This window comes from Copadichromis virginalis, linkage group LG13 (genome assembly GCF_057382275.1).
Source record: "Copadichromis virginalis isolate Kocher_CV1m ecotype Utaka linkage group LG13, C_Virginalis_male_GT1.1, whole genome shotgun sequence".
Taxonomy (NCBI): Eukaryota; Metazoa; Chordata; class Actinopteri; order Cichliformes; family Cichlidae; genus Copadichromis; species Copadichromis virginalis.
In genome coordinates, this window is record NC_140630.1 from 993890 (window position 1) to 1015201 (window position 21312).

Sequence of the window (21312 nt, forward strand, 5' to 3'; positions counted from 1 at the left end):
AGAAAGAAGCAGAAAGAGGACAAAACACAAACTACAGGAGGGTGTAGACAAAGTGTGCTACAGAGACATATACAGGCATGGTTAGTAAAAAATGAATGTTGTGAACATGCTCAGTGCATCACAGGAAGTCCTCCAACAGCCTGAACATTAAGCAGCACAAATAAAGATGCAATGTTACATTTCACGAGCTGTAAAATGAGTCAAGAATGTTCATGATGTGTGAATATTCACTTCAATAAACTGTGCCTGATAGCAACACTGACAATATGGACTCGTTCACCATCTGTGCTTGTATGATGCTAAAGTTAGTGCTGTGTTCAGCAAAAGCATTTTCCACATGATCGAATTTGTTAACAAACTCTGTTTTGTCCAGTTTGGCGTGTTTTACATGTTTAATGCATTATTACATGTTTTGCTCATTAGTTACAACATAAACTAAGAAGCAGCTGGCAGTGGAGAGGCAGGTTACACAAAGTTAGTGTCGGGCTGTGTATCACCTCAGGGCTGGATCTATGGCTGTGCATCAGGAGCAGGTCACCTGCTAACCAGCAGGTTTGGTTTGCATGTCTGTGGGCAAGATGCTAACCAATTCTAAATGTGAGTGAACAGTAGCTACGAAAAAACGTGCTTGCATGAATTAAGGTGTCTGCTTACGTCGCCGCCCACAACTAGTCACAGAAACGGGCTGCCTGTCTGCTATCTTTTATGGCGTGGTCTGCTGGGGCGGCAGCATCTCTGCTGAGGACAGGAAGAGACTGAACAGGGTGATCCGAAGGGCCAGCTCTGTTCTAGGATGCCCTCTGGACCCAGTGGAGGTGGTGAGTGACAGGAGAACGGCGGCTAAGCTGTCATCCCTGTTGGACAACATCTCCCACCCCATGCAGCAGACTGTGACAGCACTGAGCAGCTCCTTCAGTGGGAGACTGCGGCACCCACGGTGTGGGACGGAGAGATTTCGCAGGTCTTTCCTCCCCACTGCTGTCAGACTCCACAACAAAGACTTTAACTGAACAAGCACACACATCCATACATGTGCAATAATACTAAGTGCAATAATCCTTTCTGTCATCGTTGTATTTTTACTCAGTTGTATATAGTATTTGTATTTGTATTCTATTTTTATCTTATTGTATATTTATTTTATTTTATTCTACTGTATATAGTATTTTATTTTATTCTATTCTGTACAGCTGTGTACTGTATTTATTCTTATTGTATTCTAATTTTTGCCTCATAACTTTTGCACTGTCCACTTCCTGCTGTGACAAAACAAATTTCCCACGTGTGGGACTAATAAAGGTTATCTTATCTTATCTTATCTTATCTTATCTTATCTTATCTTATCTTATAAAGCAGGGTCTTTATCTTATGAAGCAGCACCTTGACATTAGGGTGTTGTAACATGCTGCCATATAAAGTGCGCTGAAAGCAAACCTGTGACACCATTAATGTTCCGGCTGTTGTCACCATTACACATGCATGCAGTGTTGTAGTTACTTAGCTCAGGAGCCAGAACAGTAGTCAGTGTGTACGATGAGTGACCTGAAGCCCAGCTGTAGCCTTTGTCCCGTTTGCGTCCTCGTGTCTTTTGTTTAAAGTGTATTATCAGGTATCTACACATAAAGGGGTGTGACGTCAATAGCGGGTCCAGTCAGTAGAAAGACCTCATCATCTCCTCCCATCTCTTGCCTCTCCAGCTCGTCCTTACACGTCTAAGGTAAGATTTCAGCGCTCACTTTCTCTTTTACTAACTTATCGTCAGTTTTAAAAAGCTGATATTTATTTTAACTTGCTGACCCATCATTGCCGTGTCTCTTTCCAGGAGTACTTACCTTTTCGATTGTATTGCGCTTTCGGGGACTTGCGCCATGGGGGGATTAGACGCACTCCGGCAGTTTAATTTGCTCAAATGGCTCAGAGAGGAGAGACAATCGAGGAAACTGATTCTCTTCATTGTTTTTGTCGCTCTGCTTCTGGACAACATGCTGCTGACGGTGGTCGGTAGGTGCTTTTCTCACCTTCTCTGTAAAGTTTCCTGCTCCGCTCTCTCTCTGTGTGCAACAGGTAGTCAGGTTTGTCAGTCAGACGTCTCAAAGAGGCGCTTCTTGTGCACTTCATTTTAATATCTACCTAAATCTGCCTCATCCAATTAAATGACGGCGTTTGAACGGTAGAGCCATGTAGACGCTGATAGCACATGTTTAACTTCACAGTTTGGTTTGACATGTACGGACGTCCGACTGCTCTCCATTAGAAAAACACACAGAAAGATCGGATTTAATGTCAGTTACACTGTAGGAGGAAACACATCTCTTCCTGTGCTTCTTATGCACGACCTGCTCTTCCTAAAAGAACAGATTTAGATTCCCTTCAGGGCTGTTTTACAAACAAATAAAAACATGTATGAAATTATCTATTTATAATTACTTTCTTTGCAACATGGCAGAATGTTACTGATAGTTTGGCTGCATTAAATGTTAATTATAACATATTCATCACACATCTCTGCTGTGCACAGACCTGCAGTTTTCCATAAGTGCAGGGAGAATGGATAAAAGCCTCCATGAGCACATTTTCACGTTTTATGAATTTAATAGCAAAGCTCGATTTTTGGTCTGTCATTTTAATTTAATTTAATCTTTATTTAACCAGGAAGTCCGTTAGAGTAACATCTCTTTTGCACGGGTGACCTGGCTAATGCCATACAGCATTACAATCAAATAACATCATAGCAGACAAAACAAGATACAACAGGTCAGAGTCAAAACTATTTAAATACGAGGTCCAGTTTATAAAGAACAGTCACCAAAGCAAAATACATACAGATAAGAAATAAATAAACATGTTTACGAATGTGTGTAAAAACAATAAATGTGTGTAAATGGACACACCCAGTTTACTCCAAGCCAAAGTATATTTTTAACAGGACGAGGAAGGAAAAATTAACAATGCAACAATAAATGCACTGATGATTGGTGGAGCTGATAAACCAGAGACTGATCACCAGAATGTGCAGCGTCAGAGCTACAACCCACAGTAAGATATAGAGGAACAAAGCAGAGCCCGCAGGAGAGCGGAGACACAAAGTTAATGACATTTAAGAGCGGCATGAATGCACGGTGAGTGAAAGAGAGGAGAGCAGAAAGAAGGTGACACCAGGCCAGCTTGTGCACAGCATGCAGGATGTTGTTGATCCTGATCAATTCATGTGTAAATATTTAGTGCTCTGAGTATGACAGCTCTTGGTTTGTATGGTTTTAATGGCTAATTTGCATCTGCCAATCTGTTCTACTAGTTGCAGTTCAAACATGGACTGTATACAAAAGATGGATGGGTTAGCTTGCACCACTGTGAATACACGAGCTGGCTGGCAGCTTCTCAATCACGCAGTAATAGTATAATCTGCTTTATCATTCGTTTCTATTTTAATGGGGACCATAGTTTACACATCAGGAAACTGTTACTCAGATCAAATCATTCGGAGACCGTCTTCTCTATCCAGTGTCTCTTTGCAACCACAGGATTTCCCCTTGCTAGAAAGCAGGATTATTGCTTTGCACAGGAGCTGCTTTGTTTGGAAATGTAAAAGTGGTTCCATGTGTTCATATTTGGAGCGTTTTTCCAAATGTAAAAAAACAAACTCTCGAGGGTGTCAGCCGAAGCACTGCCAGTTTGAGGTTTGTGCAGTTCCTACAGAAATCACTCTTAACTTTCTGCTCTGCTGTCAGATGTTGCAATGAAGTCTGGATTAGCATCAGTCTGCCTTTCATGTCAGATTTCAGTATATTGGTTCTGTCTCTCCTCTTTATACCCACCAGTTCCCATCATTCCCAGCTACCTGTACACTCTGGATGAGTCGACAGACGTGCTTAAGAACAACACGGCACCGAAGCAGGATTCTCCAGCTTCCTTCCAAAGCATTGTGTCCTTATACGATAACACTGTTAGGTTGTCTGGGTTCAACACCACAGCTAGGACTACTGACCTGCTCCCTCTGACCCCTACTGGTACACAGCTCCCACCAAACTCAACCGACTGCCCCCGCTCCACCAACAAGCTGATTAATGAAAATGTCAAAGTAGGAATGCTGTTTGCTTCCAAGGCCACCGTGCAGCTGATTACCAACCCGTTTGTAGGGCCAATCACAAACAGGTAGGTCTTTGTAATTACTCTGTGTTTCTTTGTCAATGTATACGGTAGTCATTGAGCTGATCACCTTAGATTTAGGAGGCATTACGCCTCTTGTCACTTTTGTAGAAGCGTGCCAAATATTCATTCAAAACATACTCAAAGTTCTTGCATCTCTTGCACAGTTAAATTAGATCCTACATGTTTGTCATCTTAAAGTACAATCTATGTGTATTCTGTCAGGTCAAACGTTTTTTCTATCTTTCATTTAAATGACAAACAATACTCAGGGAAACAGCATGACGATGGATTTAAATGCATGTGTATCAGAATCACATAAGCTTACTGAGGTAATTCTGTGAAGATTCAAGAAAAGAGCGAAAGCAACAAAAAGAGTAACAGAACATAGAGATTGTATAACATGTTGCAAAAAACATTTTTAAAAAAGACAGAAAATAACCAAAGCAAACGTCTTGATGCTCAATCATCCAGGTAAGTAAATCTCCAAAAGTTGACTCTGTTCATCTGGACGCAGAGTTTTGTGGGAGAAACGTTTCATCATCACCAGGTGACGTCTTCAGTCTCAGCTGACTGCAGGTTTCCAACCTTATAAACAGGACATTTGCATAATGACTGAAACCAGCCCAGTGAAAGGAAATGATGAGTGAAGACAGACTGACAAAGGACAGGACGACAGGATGACAGTAGCACTGGCTTCCTGTCAGACTGTAGAGGCTTCCTGCTTGCTTGAGGCAACATTTTGGTTCAAATTTGTGTCAAGAGAGGACAATGTAGAATTCCACTTATGGTCTAATCTAAAACGAGAGAAGGAACAGACTCCCATTTGAAGTTCTTAGTAGGAAAACATGGTGAACGCGTGAGGTCGATGTGTCTTCGATGGTGCAGTGTCAGCTACAGCTGTCCGACTGAACTAAATAGAGCAGAATTCCTGATTAAACGTTCCTGCACGTGTGTGTCTGATTGTTCATACATGGGTGCTCCACAGTGAGTCACTCACTTCCCTTGAACTACATTAAAAATCCAGTTTTTAAAATATCTTTTGGATTCTTGAAGAGTTAAAATAAATTCTTTTAAGATGACATTTTTTATATTGTGGGAGAAAGATATTAATGTAAAGGGCAGTCAGTGCCATGGTTGAGCTCCAGCTTCCACGGCTGCAGATGTTATACATGATGAAGGAACCAAACTCTAGTGTTAAGCTTACATCTTAGAACACAAGTGTGAGAAGCAAAGATTATCATCACTGCACTATTAGCTGCTTGGTGAAACATGAGGTGACTGTGCCTAAAACTCAAACTCAGTTTACACCTGTTAGTGCAACAGTCTGCTGCGCTAACTGGCGTTTTACTAGCTCCCTTGAGGAAAAGCTGCAGAATTCATTTATGATTTCAGATAAGATAAATCCGGTCGTGTAGCCTCTACAGAGTAAAGTCCTAGTTTTACTTTATTTACAGTCCAGCCTGGTCCTGGTCCTGGTTTTCAGCCTTCAACCAGATTTCTGTCGCATGGTTACAGAGCAACTGATGGGGTTAGATTAGCTGTTGCTACTATTTCATTAAAATTAGACAACTTTTCATAAATGTCCATGGCTCAACCATCCATCGGCTGTCGACGTGAGAGTCCACCGCGGCGTGTGACTAAACTGAACCTGAATAAAACTGGAATAAAACACATGACCTGAGACATGTAAGATTTTATCGTGTTGGTGAAAAACACATTTGAACGGTCCTGAATGATTTGAAATCCTGCTGATGGCGAGAGAACATTTTCCAAACGGTGAATTAGACGTTGAGGGCGGAGGGAAAAGCGTAACTCCACCTGAAAGGCAACATTTAGTGTCTCATACAGACACCCACATATGCTGTAATTGAAGCAAAGAATGTGGTCCTATTACGGCTTCTTAGTCACCTTCTCTGCTGACGGAGGACAATACAAGGCCAGTCAAGCATGTCAGGTATCTAAGCTATGATTTTGTTTTGATGCGGATGGCAGCTTTCAGCCTTCTAATCTTCCTCCACTGTTCTGGTTAACAGGCTAACATTTAAAAGAGAACGCCACATGCAAAAGTAGCTTAGGGTTTGTCAAATCCTTTGCTATCTATCAAGTTTATTAATGATATTACATTATTGTGCTACGTGCTCTTTTGGACCACACTCTCACTCATTTAATAACTGTCCATCAATCCAATGCTTTCTTTCTTTATTCTCATGAATTTCTGCAGCTGTGACCGAATCATCTTCCACTGATATTGTTATAAATGTCTCTTTTCTAAGCTAAAGATAAAGACTCACGTTGGACATTTCTAATGTCTGCCTTTTATCCTCTGTGGCCCTTCAGGATAGGATACCAGCTTCCCATATTTGCTGGCTTCTGTATAATGTTCATCTCTACTATCAGTAAGTTCCAGCAAACAAATGTTCACGATGAGAAGCAGCAGTTTTGCATCATGTCTGATGGTTCTTTGTTTGTGTTGTTGTCCTGTTGTGAAGTGTTTGCCTTCTCATCGAGCTACGCTCTGCTGTTTGTGGCCAGATCGCTTCAAGGCGTGGGTTCGTCCTGCTCATCTGTGGCGGGTATGATCTCCTCATCAGTCTTTAAATATTCACTGTTCTGTATATGTGAATGCATTAACATTCATTCATTGTGTAGAGCCCCTCTATTTAAGATCATCGTCCCAATGTGGACTTATAGGAAACTGTCTGTTTGAAGGCCTGAAGCATATCTGCAACATCTTGTTTGGGTGTGAGAACAGATCATCATTGACTTGATAATAAACTAGATTAAACTGGAAGATGACATAAAACAAATGATGGAGTTATAATCTGATGTGCGCTCAGCGCTCCAACAGATCTGTGCCCAACAACTCTATTGTGAGCCATGCAGTTTCACTGAGCAGCTGTTGTTTCCTGCGCTTATAGAGCAACAGTACAATGGCCTGTGTGTTGCATGTCGCACACATTGGCCTGCAGCGCTCCTGCTGAAACAAACACGTTCTGATCTTTTTCTGCCATACAACTGTGTGTTTTTCAGGGATGGGAATGCTCGCCAGTGTGTACACAGATGATGAGGAGAGAGGTCATGCCATTGGCATTGCCTTGGGAGGTTTGGCATTAGGAGTGTTAGGTATGTGTGTGTAGCTTTTCAGTTACTCTGTAAAGACACCAAATCTGAAATATTCACCGGATCTTTACATAAAACTCCAAATAAATGACAGCACAATAAAAACACATATAAAGTCTGCTTTGTCTGACAATTGCTACAGTGTTGCATTCACATGTGAACTGATGAACTGTCCAGGCTGAACATTGTATGCTGCAGCTTCTACTGATGCATAAATAATTGATGACAACAGAGAAGCTGTCATTTCTACACAGGAAATAAAGAAATAAGCAGACACAGCCTGAGCTTTGTGGCATCCTGAGTGCACTGTGGATTTGTCCATTACTCACCATTCAGCCTTTTCTTCACAGTTGGACCCCCATTTGGCAGTGTGATGTATGAGTTTGTTGGGAAAACAGCTCCTTTCCTTATTTTGGCATTCTTGGCTCTGTTTGATGGAGGTACAGTTGTGTTGCTTCTTTGTATCCAAACTAAGTCGTGCCTGCTAATCTCTGATAGCGATTTACATCAATCCACTGTCTTCACAGCTCTGCAGCTTTTTATTCTTCAGCCCACCAAGGTGACACCAGAGGTGAGTGTCCCTACTTTGATAACTCATTTCCTGTAAATGATCTGCCTTCATTAAGACGACCTTTACAGCTGCAGAACATGCTAAAGGCTATTTCAGTAAATACACAGCATGGAGTGAGAACAGAGAAGCTGCGAGACACGCAACATAACACCTGCTCCACCCTGTGGACATCCATGTTCAGACTGTGTGCATACACCAGGGCCATAATCAGAATACGTTATTTTAATTATATTTATGAAACCTTCTTTTACTGTAAAGAATGTCCAGGAGCCTCATGTCCACTTCCACCTTTAGCCACAATGGATGGTAACGATCTCTTATGTCATCATATGTCTATGAAATTACAATTTAAGCTTTTCCTGATGACAAAAAAGGAAACACAAAAGAAATGCAGTTTCCCTCACTGCAGAGGTCGAGAAAGGGAAACATGTGGCTCAATCCTGGAACCACAAAGAAAGGAAAAAGACTTGCATGCATCCATACAGGGATCATACTGGGATCATACTGGGATCATACAGGGATCATACAGGGATCATACTGGGATCATACTGAGATCATACAGGGATCATACAGGGATCATACTGAGATCATACAGGGATCATACTGAGATCATACTGGGATCATACAGGGATCATACAGGGATCATACTGAGATCATACTGGGATCATACTGGGATCATACAGGGATCATACTGAGATCATACTGGGATCATACTGAGATCATACTGAGATCATACAGGGATCATACTGAGATCATACAGGGATCATACTGGGATCATACAGGGATCATACTGAGATCATACAGGGATCATACAGGGATCATACTGAGATCATACAGGGATCATACAGGGATCATACTGGGATCATACTGAGATCATACAGGGATAATACTGGGATCATACTGGGATCATACAGGGATCATACAGGGATCATACTGGGATCATACAGGGATCATACAGGGATCATACTGAGATCATACAGGGATCATACTGAGATCATACAGGGATCATGCTGGGATCATACTGAGATCATACAGGGATCATACTGAGATCATACAGGGATCATACTGAGATCATACAGGGATCATACTGAGATCATACAGGGATCATACAGGGATCATACTGGGATCATACAGGGATCATACTGGGATCATACTGAGATCATACAGGGATCATACTGGGATCATACTGAGATTCATACAGGGATCATACAGGGATCATACTGGGATCATACAGGGATCATACTGAGATCATACAGGGATCATACAGGGATCATACTGAGATCATACAGGGATCATGCTGGGATCATACTGAGATTCATACAGGGATCATACAGGGATCATACTGGGATCATACTGAGATCATACAGGGATCATACAGGGATCATACAGGGATCATACTGGGATCATACTGAGATCATACTGGGATCATACTGAGATCATACAAGGATCATACTGGGATCATACTGAGATTCATACAGGGATCATACAGGGATCATACTGGGATCATACTGAGATCATACAGGGATCATACTGGGATCATACTGAGATCATACAGGGATCATACTGGGATCATACTGGGATCATACTGAGATCATACAGGGATCATACTGGGATCATACTGAGATCATACTGGGATCATACTGGGATCATACAGGGATCATACTGGGATCATACAGGGATCATACTGGGATCATACTGAGATCATACTGGGATCATACTGGGATCATACAGGGATCATACTGGGATCATACAGGGATTCATACAGGGATCATACTGAGATTCATACAGGGATCATACAGGGATCATACAGGGATCATACAGGGATCATACTGAGATTCATACAGGGATCATACAGGGATTCATACAGGGATCATACAGGGATCATTCAGGGATTCATACAGGGCTGCTCCTAAAATGTTGAGGGACATCTTTAGACATGTCACTAAGGCTCCACGGAGACTTGCAGCGAGGCAGAATAACCCCACTGGTTCCACTGGGCCCAAGTAGTAATTTATGGACTGGTTATTCAGACTGAAGCCAGCTATTTAGGCTCACTGCATTTATTCTTGTATATTATTCACCTTATTTTTAAGTGTTTGTCATGATTGCAGCATTCTCTGTCTGATTACAGACTTTTTAGGCACAGTGGTTGGTAACGTTTGTCCTAACTGTTGCACTGCATAACTGAAGTCACTATTACGTACATCACAAAGCACCTAGAGATGAGTGTTGGTGGGATTTGGAGCTATATCAATATAATTAAGTTAAACTGTGTGAACTTGTATAACAAAGAATCAGGATTGTGCTTACTAAAATGATCAGCTGTGTTGGCAGTGGCTCTCCAAGCTTTCTGCATACACTCTGTGGTTGTGCTCTCCTCCTCACAGAGTCAGAAGGGAACCCCACTGCTGACACTGATGAAGGATCCATATATAATAATAGCAGCAGGTAAGGGAGTGGTAGTACACAGTAGATGTGACAAACATCATGTCAGTGAGATATTGTGTTTTTGATGGCACTGGGAAGAGAACAGAAGGAAACAGCAGCCAAACAGAGAGCCAGCAGTTGCTTTGTTGGTCACACAGAAAAGAATACGGCTCCAAATTGTGTTGTGAGATGAGTGCTGCACAATCAGTCCACCAAAATAAACACTGTGACCTTATTGCAAATGCAGCTGCTCATAGTAAACAGCTGTGCCACTTCCTCTGGCTTTTATAGGTGCACTCAAGAATGTCCCTGTCGAGATGTAGTAATGTTTGTAGTACAAAGGGTACATGCGTACATTTATACAGTTCGGGCATCCAGGGAGTTCAGAATCCCCCACGGTCCCTGACATGGATTATCTTTGCTGGCCCACTCATCCTCAGGCAGCATTAGAGCTCGCAGTGTTGAATTGTGAGCTTTGCCTTTTGCATAGAGCTCTTTATGACGATAACTGTCTCGATAGTCAGACAGTCTCCTACAATAGTCATAATAACATCACAAATGGGTTGATTATAGCAGCAGTTATTTCTTTAGCAAAGGCAGATTTTCCGGGTACATGTAGAAGCAGAAGTTATATACAGGAAATATATTTGCCTTGATTTATTAATTTACCTCAAAAAGCACAAGTTACACAAGCACAAACATACTGCAGTCACAGCTTCTGTGGGAAGACTGAATATGACAGATGATTATTGTCATTCTGGTCCTTCGTATACTGTGGACTTTTCCTCAGATATGATCTTTGCCAACCAAACTCTGAGGTTGGCCTGTACCGCTCTCCTTTTACACTCTGTCGTGGGTGATTTCCATTCATAACACGGGTCTGCAACCACAAAGCTGCATGGGGTTAAATCACTGTTTCTTATAGATTTTCCATCTGGTTCAGTTTTCTTGCAAAACTCATGTTTTTAGTGTAGTTAAGCGTACAATTCCCCTTTTTAAACTGAAATCTGATATCCTGTACTTGAGTCAAAACCCATATCCCACAAAGATTTCTTACATTAATGTAATATTCCTATGAGCGAGACTCGAGAGAAACACAAATAGAAAATGGGAGGAAATGAGGGGGAGGGTGCGGCGGGTTTGATGGTGTGAGGAGCTCAGACGATCAAATCCAACCAGGTTTATTTTGTTCATAGCCAAAGGTAAGAAATCACAACAATGATGCATAGCTCATTGTACTAAAATATTGATTTTCATTCCTGTTGTGCTTTTTTTTAATGTAAACTCTTCATGTTTTGCAAAATAATAACTTCATGATGGAGGGAGATCATTTTTGGATTCAGGACCCAAAAAACATCGCATTGACCAAAAATCCCCCCACCCACTCGTTTTGTTTCTGCAGACCTGTGTGATGGATCACACTCAGCCTGGTCCCTCTGTCACTGTAAGGCCTTTGTTTGCTCCTCGTGTCTGTGAAATGTCATATGTCAGCTTTTCCCTGCATGTCAATTATGTGGCAACATGGGAAGAAAGAAAGCAGGCTGTACGCTCGTCGGTGTGTGGACGTCGGAGCTGGGGGAAAACGTCAGGTTAAAAACAGACGATAATTGACGCCGCACTTATCTTCAATCTTCATCCCCAGGTGCCATTTGTTTTGGAAATATGGCTATTGGCATGATGGAGCCAACTGTGCCAATCTGGATGATGGAGACCATGTGTGCCAGGAAATGGCAGCTAGGTATTTACAAAGCTCTGCTCTGCACACAAAAACACGTTGTTACAGCACCTTTATAAAAGGCACTGCTGAGCATCCTAATGCAGTTTAACAGCACACATGTACCACTGAGCTTGGGAAGGTGTAAATGCTGAGTTTGTGTTGCAGGTGAAGTTTATGATTACAACCCAAACTGGGGCTGCTTCTGTTGTTGTAGAGCATCCTCGCCCAAGTAAATGTAATTAACACGTCTGTGATAATGTCTATTAGGTCTGTTGTATTATAATTACACAAACAGAATGATCATTTTTGTGTAACAGCACAGTCAACCACTGTTTACAGAGTCCTTACAGCTCGTATACAATGATTATGATTAGGTATTATTTTCATACAAATATCATGGAGGCAGAGAAAAGAGACAGAAGTGTCCTTGCACTGCTGTGTGAACACCACTCATCTGTTTCACAGTAAATATCTGCACACATGCATGTATGGTCACCTGCTTCCTGTTTCAGAAGAGCCGTTCTTCTACAGATCTCCCCCGGCTGAAAGGGAGTTCTTCCTTCCTGCTGTCGCCAAGGGCTTTCTTATAGAGGGCTGTCTCTATATCAGGGTCCTTACCTGTAGCTGTACACAAGCTTCCTGAGGCGAATGTTGTTGTGATTGCGCACTACATAACTAAACTTTAATTTCATTCATATACTACATTTATATTTTATATATAGTGATGTCATGTAAAAGTGCCACTTCGCCATCATGCCAGATAGTTTCCATACCAAGACTTCCTGTAGTCTGTGCTGTTATTAGCTTCTTCCTGCAGCCAGCTTTATATAAAGTCTGGGTCAGATAAAAAGGATGAGGGGGAACAGGATATTAGGGTGTCAGATGCTGGCAGGTGGAAAGCACAGGTCTTCATTACGGACAATAGAAGATGTACAGCAGCTCAGTGATGAGGCATTGATAGAGATCTGCTTATCTCTGGGAATCCTGGCTACACCTTCAGCCTCTCATGTCTCTGTGTGTCTGTTTCTGGCACAGGCGTTGCTTTCTTACCAGCATCCATCTCCTACCTTATTGGAACCAACATCTTTGGCACGTTTGCACACAAAATGGGGAGGTAGGAAGGGAAATTACTTTTATCTCCTTCTCTCTCTCTCTCCTGGTGGCTTTGTCATATCTGTTTCCGCTCCTCTAAATGAGTTTTCAGCGTTTTGAGTGTTTCTGAGACTGGCTTTATTGAAGCCTTGACGATACAGGGAATCTATCTGTCTATGACCCGAGTGCTATATTCTTTTAAGGCTGTTGCTAATGCCAGTCACCAGAACTGTTTTCACCATAACCCAAGTCGGAACATCACCTGTTCAGTTTACTAACTTCACCACTACAGAGACTGCCAGACAAGCGATGTTTATGTATAATGGGTTTTTTTAAACGTAAAAATCTTACGTGTTACATACTTTTTTTAGTCTTTCTTTACTTGGCATCCAACACATTTAATCCTTCTTGAGTTTTTTGACTTAATTATCAGTGATTAGTTGAAAACAAACACATGGTGTACCATGAGGGGCGTACACATTGAGAAATTAGAGAACTATTCCCAACAAGACTGCAGCTCATGTCTTGAATTCTTGGGGTTAGCTCATGTTGCAACACTAAAAGAGGTTTAAACAGTCTTTTTCACAATATTTAACATGTATTATATGTCAGAGGTGACTAGTGTGCCAAAGCACAATCAAAGAATACACCCCGAAAACTGCACACATCTTGCAATTTTATTGTTAAAACAGCTATGTTACTTAGTAGGTACTGTACTTTTTATGAGTCTTCATAGGAGCTACCAGGTCCACCTCTGGGTATCTGCACATGTGCCAAAAATGCTCTTATTGGGTTGTCTCCCTGTTCACAAGAATACTTTGTACTGGTTGTTATACACCACTTTTCTACTCTACCTGAACACTCAATACACTTTTTTGTATTCACCCATTCACACAAGCACATATGTGCTTTCAAACATTATCACACATTTATACTACAATGGATGCGTCACATAGCAACTCTCCCCCAACACTTGGCATGCAGACCTGCTCTACGTCCTGAGCTACAGCCACGCCCCTCGCTGCCCTTCAACAGAAGACTGCTCAAAAACTAACAAAACAATATCTGCCCAAGGGATCGCCTGTCTTCTTCCCCCAATCTGTTCTACTATGAACATGATTTCTTTGAATGTTTTCAACCCAGCTGTGTAATCCTTAGAACTGGTTTGATGACATGACTGTCATTCATGTGGCTGTTATTCACAACTTTTAGATTATGTGGAAGTGAAAATATTGATTTTTATTGGAGGTTTGTAGATCTTACTCTGGACACAGTCTGAATATTTCACACTACATAGTTACAAGTGTGGTGCTTAAACAGGACAGTGTTGCCTTCAGCAGCATCGCAATGAGTTTTGTGAACATTTACAACATGTTGATCCTCTGACGACACAATTTAATGTTACACATTAGCCCGATAAACATAAACAGCTCCACAATGTAATGTAAGTCCATGGAAAAGCTTTTCCACTGTTGGGTAGCTAGTCAAAATTGGCATCAACATCAAACTGACTATATTTTTCTTCAACCAAACACAAAACAAAAACACAAGAAATGCTTTAAATAAAAGTTATAGAACTGTCATGGCTGCTGGGGCAGGATCTAAACAGGGAGGAAACTAGAAACAAGTAAAAAGAAACTAAAAGACCTGAGATATGGAACACAACACATGGAAACCTGGATCATGGGGAAAGTCATGGGTGTCACGTGGGGCACGCAGGCAGGGTGGGGGGTGCGCAGGCGGGGGGGGGGGGGGGGGTACGCAGGCAGGGTGGGGGGTGCAGGCAGTAACAAACAGAGGACGACACAGGGCTTTAATACACAGGGTGAACGAGGGAACGGGACACAGTAGGAGAGCACAGCTGGGAGTAATTAAACATGACAAGAGGCAAAACTATTATGTTTTCAAAGTAAAACAGGAAACATAACATAGGACACGGACTGTCAAAGTAAAACAGGAAACATAACACAGAGATGCAGCCTTGACAGGGCAGACAGAGCAAACATGGAAGACAGAGGCAGAAACAGGAAGACTAAGAACCGTAAATAACACTGAAACCAGTGACTAGAGACTCTAAGACGAAACATAAATAAACCTGAAATTAGATTTTTTTTTCAATCTAAACTTGATCTCCAAGCATAACCCTTGTAGCCAAACACAGCAGTAAGACATCTCTTGGTCACCAGGTGTGATTTTGCCAGAATGCTCTTTAAAGAAAGACCCACGACCCATCCTTGCCTTTTGGTTGAGGCAATGAGGTTCTCATCTAACGCTTCCCAGTCCATGGCTCAGTTTTGGTTTCATCTGACCACAGCACTTTCTCCCAAGCCTCCTCTGAACATCTTTTAGATGTCCACATGCAAATTCAAGACAGGCTTGAACATGTGTCTTCTTGAGAAGGGGGACCTTGCAGGCACTGCAGGATTTTTATCGAACTACCTTCAGCTCTTTAACAGGTTCCTTCAGTCTAGTTTTGGGATGTTCCACCACCTTCTCATTATCAGTTGCAGAGCTGTTGTTGACTGCTCAGATCTACATGTAGAATGACCTTTTTCAGTGGGAAAAACATTTCATCACTCATTCAAGTGACCTCTTCAGTCTCAGCTGACAGCAGCTTACCCAAACCCATAAACAGGACATTTGCATAATGACTGAAACTACCATCACGAGTAACAATGGGCTGTGACTATTAGCATGTAAAATGTCACGAGCATTGATGCCATGAGAGTGTTGGGGAATAGCTGCAATCACACTATTGTAAGATGGTGAAAGACGTACCCAAACAAACAGTCTGCTTTCATTTTTGAAAAAGTCCACAACTGTGTCACCAGCAAAGCAACCCCCCCCCACACACACACACACACACACACACACACACCATCACACTTCCTCCTCCATGCTTCACAGTGGGAACCGTGCATCGAGACCATTGTTCACCTTTTCTGCTTCACACAAAGACCGAGCAGGCGGAACCAAAGATCTCAGATTTGGACTCCTCAGATTTCCACTGGTCTGATGTCCATTCCTGTGGTTCTTGGCCCAAACAAAGTCCTGGTTTCTCAGCAGCTGATCATAAAGGCCTGATTCACACAGTCTCCTCTGAACAGCTGATGTAGAGACGTGCCTGCTACTGGAGCTCTGTGTGGCATCTATCTGGGCTCTAATCTGAGGAGCTGTGATTTCTGAGGCTGCTGACTCAGATGGATTCATCCTCAGCAGCAGAGGGACTCTTGGTCTTCCTTTCCCGGGGCGTCCTCATGTCAGACAGTTTCATTGTAGCGCTTGATGGTTTTTGCGACTGCACTTGGGGACACATTAGCAGTTTTCCAGACTGACTGACCTTCAGTTCTTACAGTAATGACAGGCTCACCTGTGAAACCATGTTGGTGACTACATCATGAAGCTCACTGAGAGCAGGTCGAGGGTTTGCAGCCGTGGGTGGCTACTTTCAGAAATGTTTAGAGATATTTACCATTATGACATTCATAATTCCATATATCTTGCTTAATGAATATTTGATGTCTTCAGTTTGGATCTACAACGTAGAAAGTAGTAAAATAAAGACAAACCATTAACCATGTCCAAACATCTGACTGGTAGTGTACACCATATCACTGTGGCCTGCCCCAAGGATCGAGTCCTCCAAGAAAAACAAAGTTCTCTGATTTCCTTACATGGAAGACTGAGCATGCATCGATATTGCTTAGCTCAGCGGTCCCCAACCCCCGGGCCTCGGACCGGTACCGGTCCGTGAGTCGTTTGGTACCGGGCCGCGAGAGTTGAGGCTCAGGTGTGAAATGTATAGTTTTCAGGGTTTTTATCGGTTTTCAGCGTTATTTTGTTATTGTTTTTATCGTTAACTCGGTTTTCCTGGGTCTTTTCACCTGTGTTATGAATAAATCTTCTTTTTTTCGGTACTAGTTTTATTTTGTTGTATTTATCCGCGACACCTTAAAGGCCGGTCCGTGAAAATATTGTCGGGCATAAACCGGTCCGTGGCGCAAAAAAGGTTGGAGACCGCTGGCTTAGAGGTTGCAATGATTATTCTGACATTGTTTGATATTGTTTGGTTTGTGCTTACATGAGTCTGTTTAAGAAAGAGGAAGTACAGACGAGGTTCTGTTTAGCCTGGAAAATACATTTTATATTCTCATGAAAGGAAATCTTCCTCAGTGTGGTGACTGATTACTTCTTGTCTCCCTTACAGATGGCTTTGTGCTCTTATTGGAATGGTTGTGGTTGGGATCAGTGTAATATGTGTAAGTATGTGACAGTTAGCTACATCACTAGAATAACTTCAGAGGTCACCTATGGGCAATGTTACGAGCCCTGTTGAGTAAAAAGTTTGAAATGGACCTGAAACATTGTTCTTTAAATGTAAACAACGCATGCATCATGTAAGCCAGCTGGTATAAATGTAACTTTATACCCATTAAATGTTCACTGCAGTATGTAGTGCCTTAAGTGTGTGTTAAACCAGATAAGGACTTTTTATATTTAGAAAAGCTAAAAAATGCTGGAGCAAGAGTCACAGCTCTGTATGTGCCTGATAAACAACACAGATTTCCTGTTTCACATTACTCTGCAAATCCAGTTCTGCTAATGGGAGTCTGACTTCTCAATGGTTTCCATGATCAAATCTAAAAGCAACTGTCTTTTTTCACTGTTTTTAAAATTGCTGATTATTATATATTTTATATTATTCATTAAAATGATCATTTGTTTGTTCTAGGTTCCCTTTGCTAGAGACATCTATGGTCTGATTCTTCCTAACTTTGGTGTTGGTTTTGCCATTGGTAAGATTACTACGTGTACTGATTCCACCTATGAATGTGTGCAGACTTTGATCAGGTAAGAGCATTATGATTGTGTTACAGGCATGGTGGATTCCTCTATGATGCCTATAATGGGTTACTTGGTGGACCTGCGGCACGTGTCTGTTTATGGAAGTGTGTATGCGATTGCTGATGTAGCTTTCTGCCTGGGATTTGCAATAGGTAAGCAAGAGCAAACGCCATAAAACATCCATATGTTTTAACCTCGGGCTAAAATAGCAGTATCAGTTCCTGGAAACCTTTTGTCATCTTGCTTGTGTAATGGTGGAGAACTAATCCTTGGCTAGAGACACACAGAGGGGAAATGATTTACAGCTACAGTCATTGCCATGGCATTCATGCATACATCGTGGACATGAATGCCATAGCTATTTATGTTTAGGATTTCTTTGAGCTGTTCATATTTAAGTGTGGAAGCATTGTATAACATATTCCAAAAAACGTACTCACCCACCCAATCAGCTCATTGTTTTGAGGAGTTGCATTCACTTCGATGGACACAGGTATTCTACAAACATCTGTGATAGAATGGGTCATTCTCAGGAACTCAGTAATTCAAGCATGGTACCATGATAGTGTTCCACCTGTGCAACAGCTCCACTGGTGAAATTTCCTCACTACTAAATATTCTGCACGACTGTTATAACAAAGTGGAAGGTCTAAGGAGCTTGGAAAGAAAAGCGTCTGGACTTCTTTAAGTTGCTTGAAGACGTTTCACCTCTCATCCCAGAAGCTTCTTCAGTTCTAAGGTCAAATGGTGGAGAGTCCCAGATATAAACCTAGTGGGAGTGACCCCCCACAGAGGGACAAAAGGACCCCCTGATGATCCTCTAATCGCCTGAGCCAAGGTGTGAAACTGGGTGTGGGTCCCAATCAGCCAGAGTTTCGGGTGAGCTGTGAAACCTGACCCCACCTTATCATGTGATTTCCTGAGGTCAGATGGCCCAGGATGTGAGTGGGCGTTAAGGCGACTGTCTGCCACACCCAGTTTCACACCTTGGCTCATGTGATTAGAGGATCATCAGGGGGTCCTTTTGTCCCTCTGTGGGGGGAAACTCCCACTGGGTTTAAATCTGGGACTCTCCACCATTTGACCTTAGAACTGAAGAAGCTTCTGGGATGAGAGGTGAAACATCTTCAAGCAACTTAAAGAAGTCCAGACGCTTTTCTTTCCAAGCTCCTTAGACTACGATGACCTGGATGACTGAGAACCTTCACAGACAACAAAGTGGAAGCATTTGGAGACGAAAGCAACTCAGACACAAAGTGGCAGGCCACATAAAATCTGACCGCTTAGCTGCTCTGCAAGGTGATGAACTCCACCAAAGAAACAGACTAAACCAGTAAGTGGTCCGTTTTCTCCTGATGCAGGTCCATCTATTGGAGGTTCCATTGCTGAAAGTATTGGCTTCCCTTGGCTGATGACCATCATTGGAATAGTGGATATAATATTTGCTCCTCTCTGCATCTTTCTGAGGAACCCACCAGGACAAGAAGAGAAAATTGTAAGAGTCCAAATACACCTAAATACAGTCAGCCAGCTCCTACATTTGTCACAAAACAGCTGTGTGGTAGTCCAAGGGCAGAGCCAACGATTCGGGAGACAGGAATGAATTCAAAAAGCAGTTTTAATGCTGTTACCTGAGAGAGAAAACTAGAAAAATCAGATCAGAGAAGCACACAACCATGAGGGAACACGTGACAAAGCACGAGGACAAACTCAAGCAATAAATACAGAGAAATGCTCCTGAGCTAACACCAGAAATGCAGTGATTATGTTACACAACTTGAGTACAATATGTGAATTTCAAAATTCAGGTTCTGTCAGAAAGTTTTCAAAATCATGCACAGTTAAAAAAAAACAACCAAGAGCAGCCACTGAAACACTTTTCAACAACTGTCATTTCAGGCGATTTTAATGGACACAAACTGTTCAATGAAGACGAGATCGTACTCTACTCAGGGGGCATACTACCAGGGTGAAGACATGGATCCAGAATATGACGATTATGATTAACAGGACCCCAGCCATGCAGGGTAACCCTTCAGAGGATCTATTTTGTTGTACAAAAAGAAGGAATAGAAGAAAATCACAGCAAATGAAACGAAACAGCCAAGATATTTCCACGTGAATGTCCTGCATTCAATCGTCACTGTTCACTGTCTTCTTAGCAGTTGTACTGGAGCAAACCAAAGTTGTCCTTTATCTGTGGTCTCAAGCGCATTGTGTTGCACGTATTTTGTTTAGCCAACAGCCTTATTCGATGGGAGCAAAACACCTTTTAGGTGCAGTTTGCTGAGCTGTCTTTATCCATGAACTGGACATTCAGTTTTAACATAACAGCCCTGGGTATTAGTGTCAGATTTAGGTGTGTAACTTGGTATTAAAAATGGGGATTTGTGCGATAAGTGGAGTTTGTCAAAATCCAGGAGGATTTGTCAGACGATTTCTTTTGATATTTCCATGAAAGGCCTCCCCTGCACCGCTGCTGTAGATGACCTGTGTCAGGAAGTTACTTAGATGAGGAATGTATTCTTAAACACATTATCAATACATGTTTATCCTTCTAGCAAGAACACAGACTGCATGTTTTTAGAACCTCTGCAACCTTCAATGATAAAAGTCAATTAGAATAAAGCCCATGTCCAGTTTACACCAGTGCTACCAGCATATACCACAGCTTAGTCACACGCATACTTTAGCACAACAGCGTGGACCCCGTCTTGGGGCTCTGGTCTGCAATGGTCGGCTTACTAATAGAAATAAACATGTTACAAAAAGTCTTTACAACTATTTTCCTCATTCACAACAGACGTATGAGGTACTTTTTAAATAATGTACACATTATTGTGTGAATGCTTTGATGAAAGGCGACCCTACACAGGTCCTGTTCATGCTGCTGGTGAAGCATTTGTCTGCTCTGACGGAAACCAATCTCCGGGTTCTGCCCTACCTTCAAAGCCTATTAGACAGTTTATATGGTTTATGGATGCAACTTGCTAACCACTCTAGCTAGCACTGATTTCACTCATATGGACAAAAGTACTGTGTTGCTGACACATTACCCCTGCATACTGTGCTCAGCCATGGAAACCAGTTACTGAGTCAGCAGTGTTGATTTTTACACAGTAGCATTCAGTGACCCCCGACTGTAACTTTACCTGTTACACTGTGGCTGAGCTGCTGTAACCATAGCGACTCTTAACTCTGGAGGGGAGAGGTTTGAGTTTATACACCTGGATTCCAATACTTTTGTCCATATGGCTCCAAAACAGCAAACCTCTACGTGTGAGTCGGGAAAATAACAATGGCATCATGAAGGCTGTGTCCATATGTGGACAGTTCGCTGTAGGCAGAAGAGCAGAGTTGTAAGAAGACACATTGGACCTTTATGCTTTCT

At 42.1% G+C, this 21312-nt stretch overlaps 1 protein-coding gene across 1 annotated transcript; it reads left to right on the forward strand.

The window, feature by feature from the left end:
* Positions 1-1541: 1541 nt before the first annotated feature.
* Positions 1542-21145, forward strand: slc18a2 (solute carrier family 18 member 2). Its single transcript, XM_085476790.1, has 16 exons — positions 1542-1717; positions 1823-2001; positions 3819-4152; positions 6487-6545; positions 6639-6722; positions 7180-7272; positions 7620-7709; positions 7797-7840; positions 10228-10288; positions 11910-12005; positions 13020-13098; positions 17284-17335; positions 17809-17872; positions 17954-18073; positions 19283-19416; positions 19821-21145. The coding sequence occupies exons 2-16, from the start codon at positions 1869-1871 to the stop codon at positions 19926-19928; spliced, it is 1551 nt and encodes a 516-aa protein (XP_085332916.1). The 5' UTR covers positions 1542-1717; positions 1823-1868; the 3' UTR covers positions 19929-21145.
* Positions 21146-21312: the final 167 nt, after the last annotated feature.

Excerpts from the sequence above, each read along its gene's own strand:
- slc18a2 (XM_085476790.1), top strand. The coding sequence starts at position 1,869 with ATGGGGGGATTAGACGCACTCCGGCAGTTTAATTTGCTCAAATGGCTC. Across the intron at positions 4,153-6,486 it reads GTAGGGCCAATCACAAACAG|GATAGGATACCAGCTTCCCA; the intron begins GTAGGTCTTTGT and ends GTGGCCCTTCAG. Across the intron at positions 13,099-17,283 it reads TTTGCACACAAAATGGGGAG|ATGGCTTTGTGCTCTTATTG; the intron begins GTAGGAAGGGAA and ends TCTCCCTTACAG.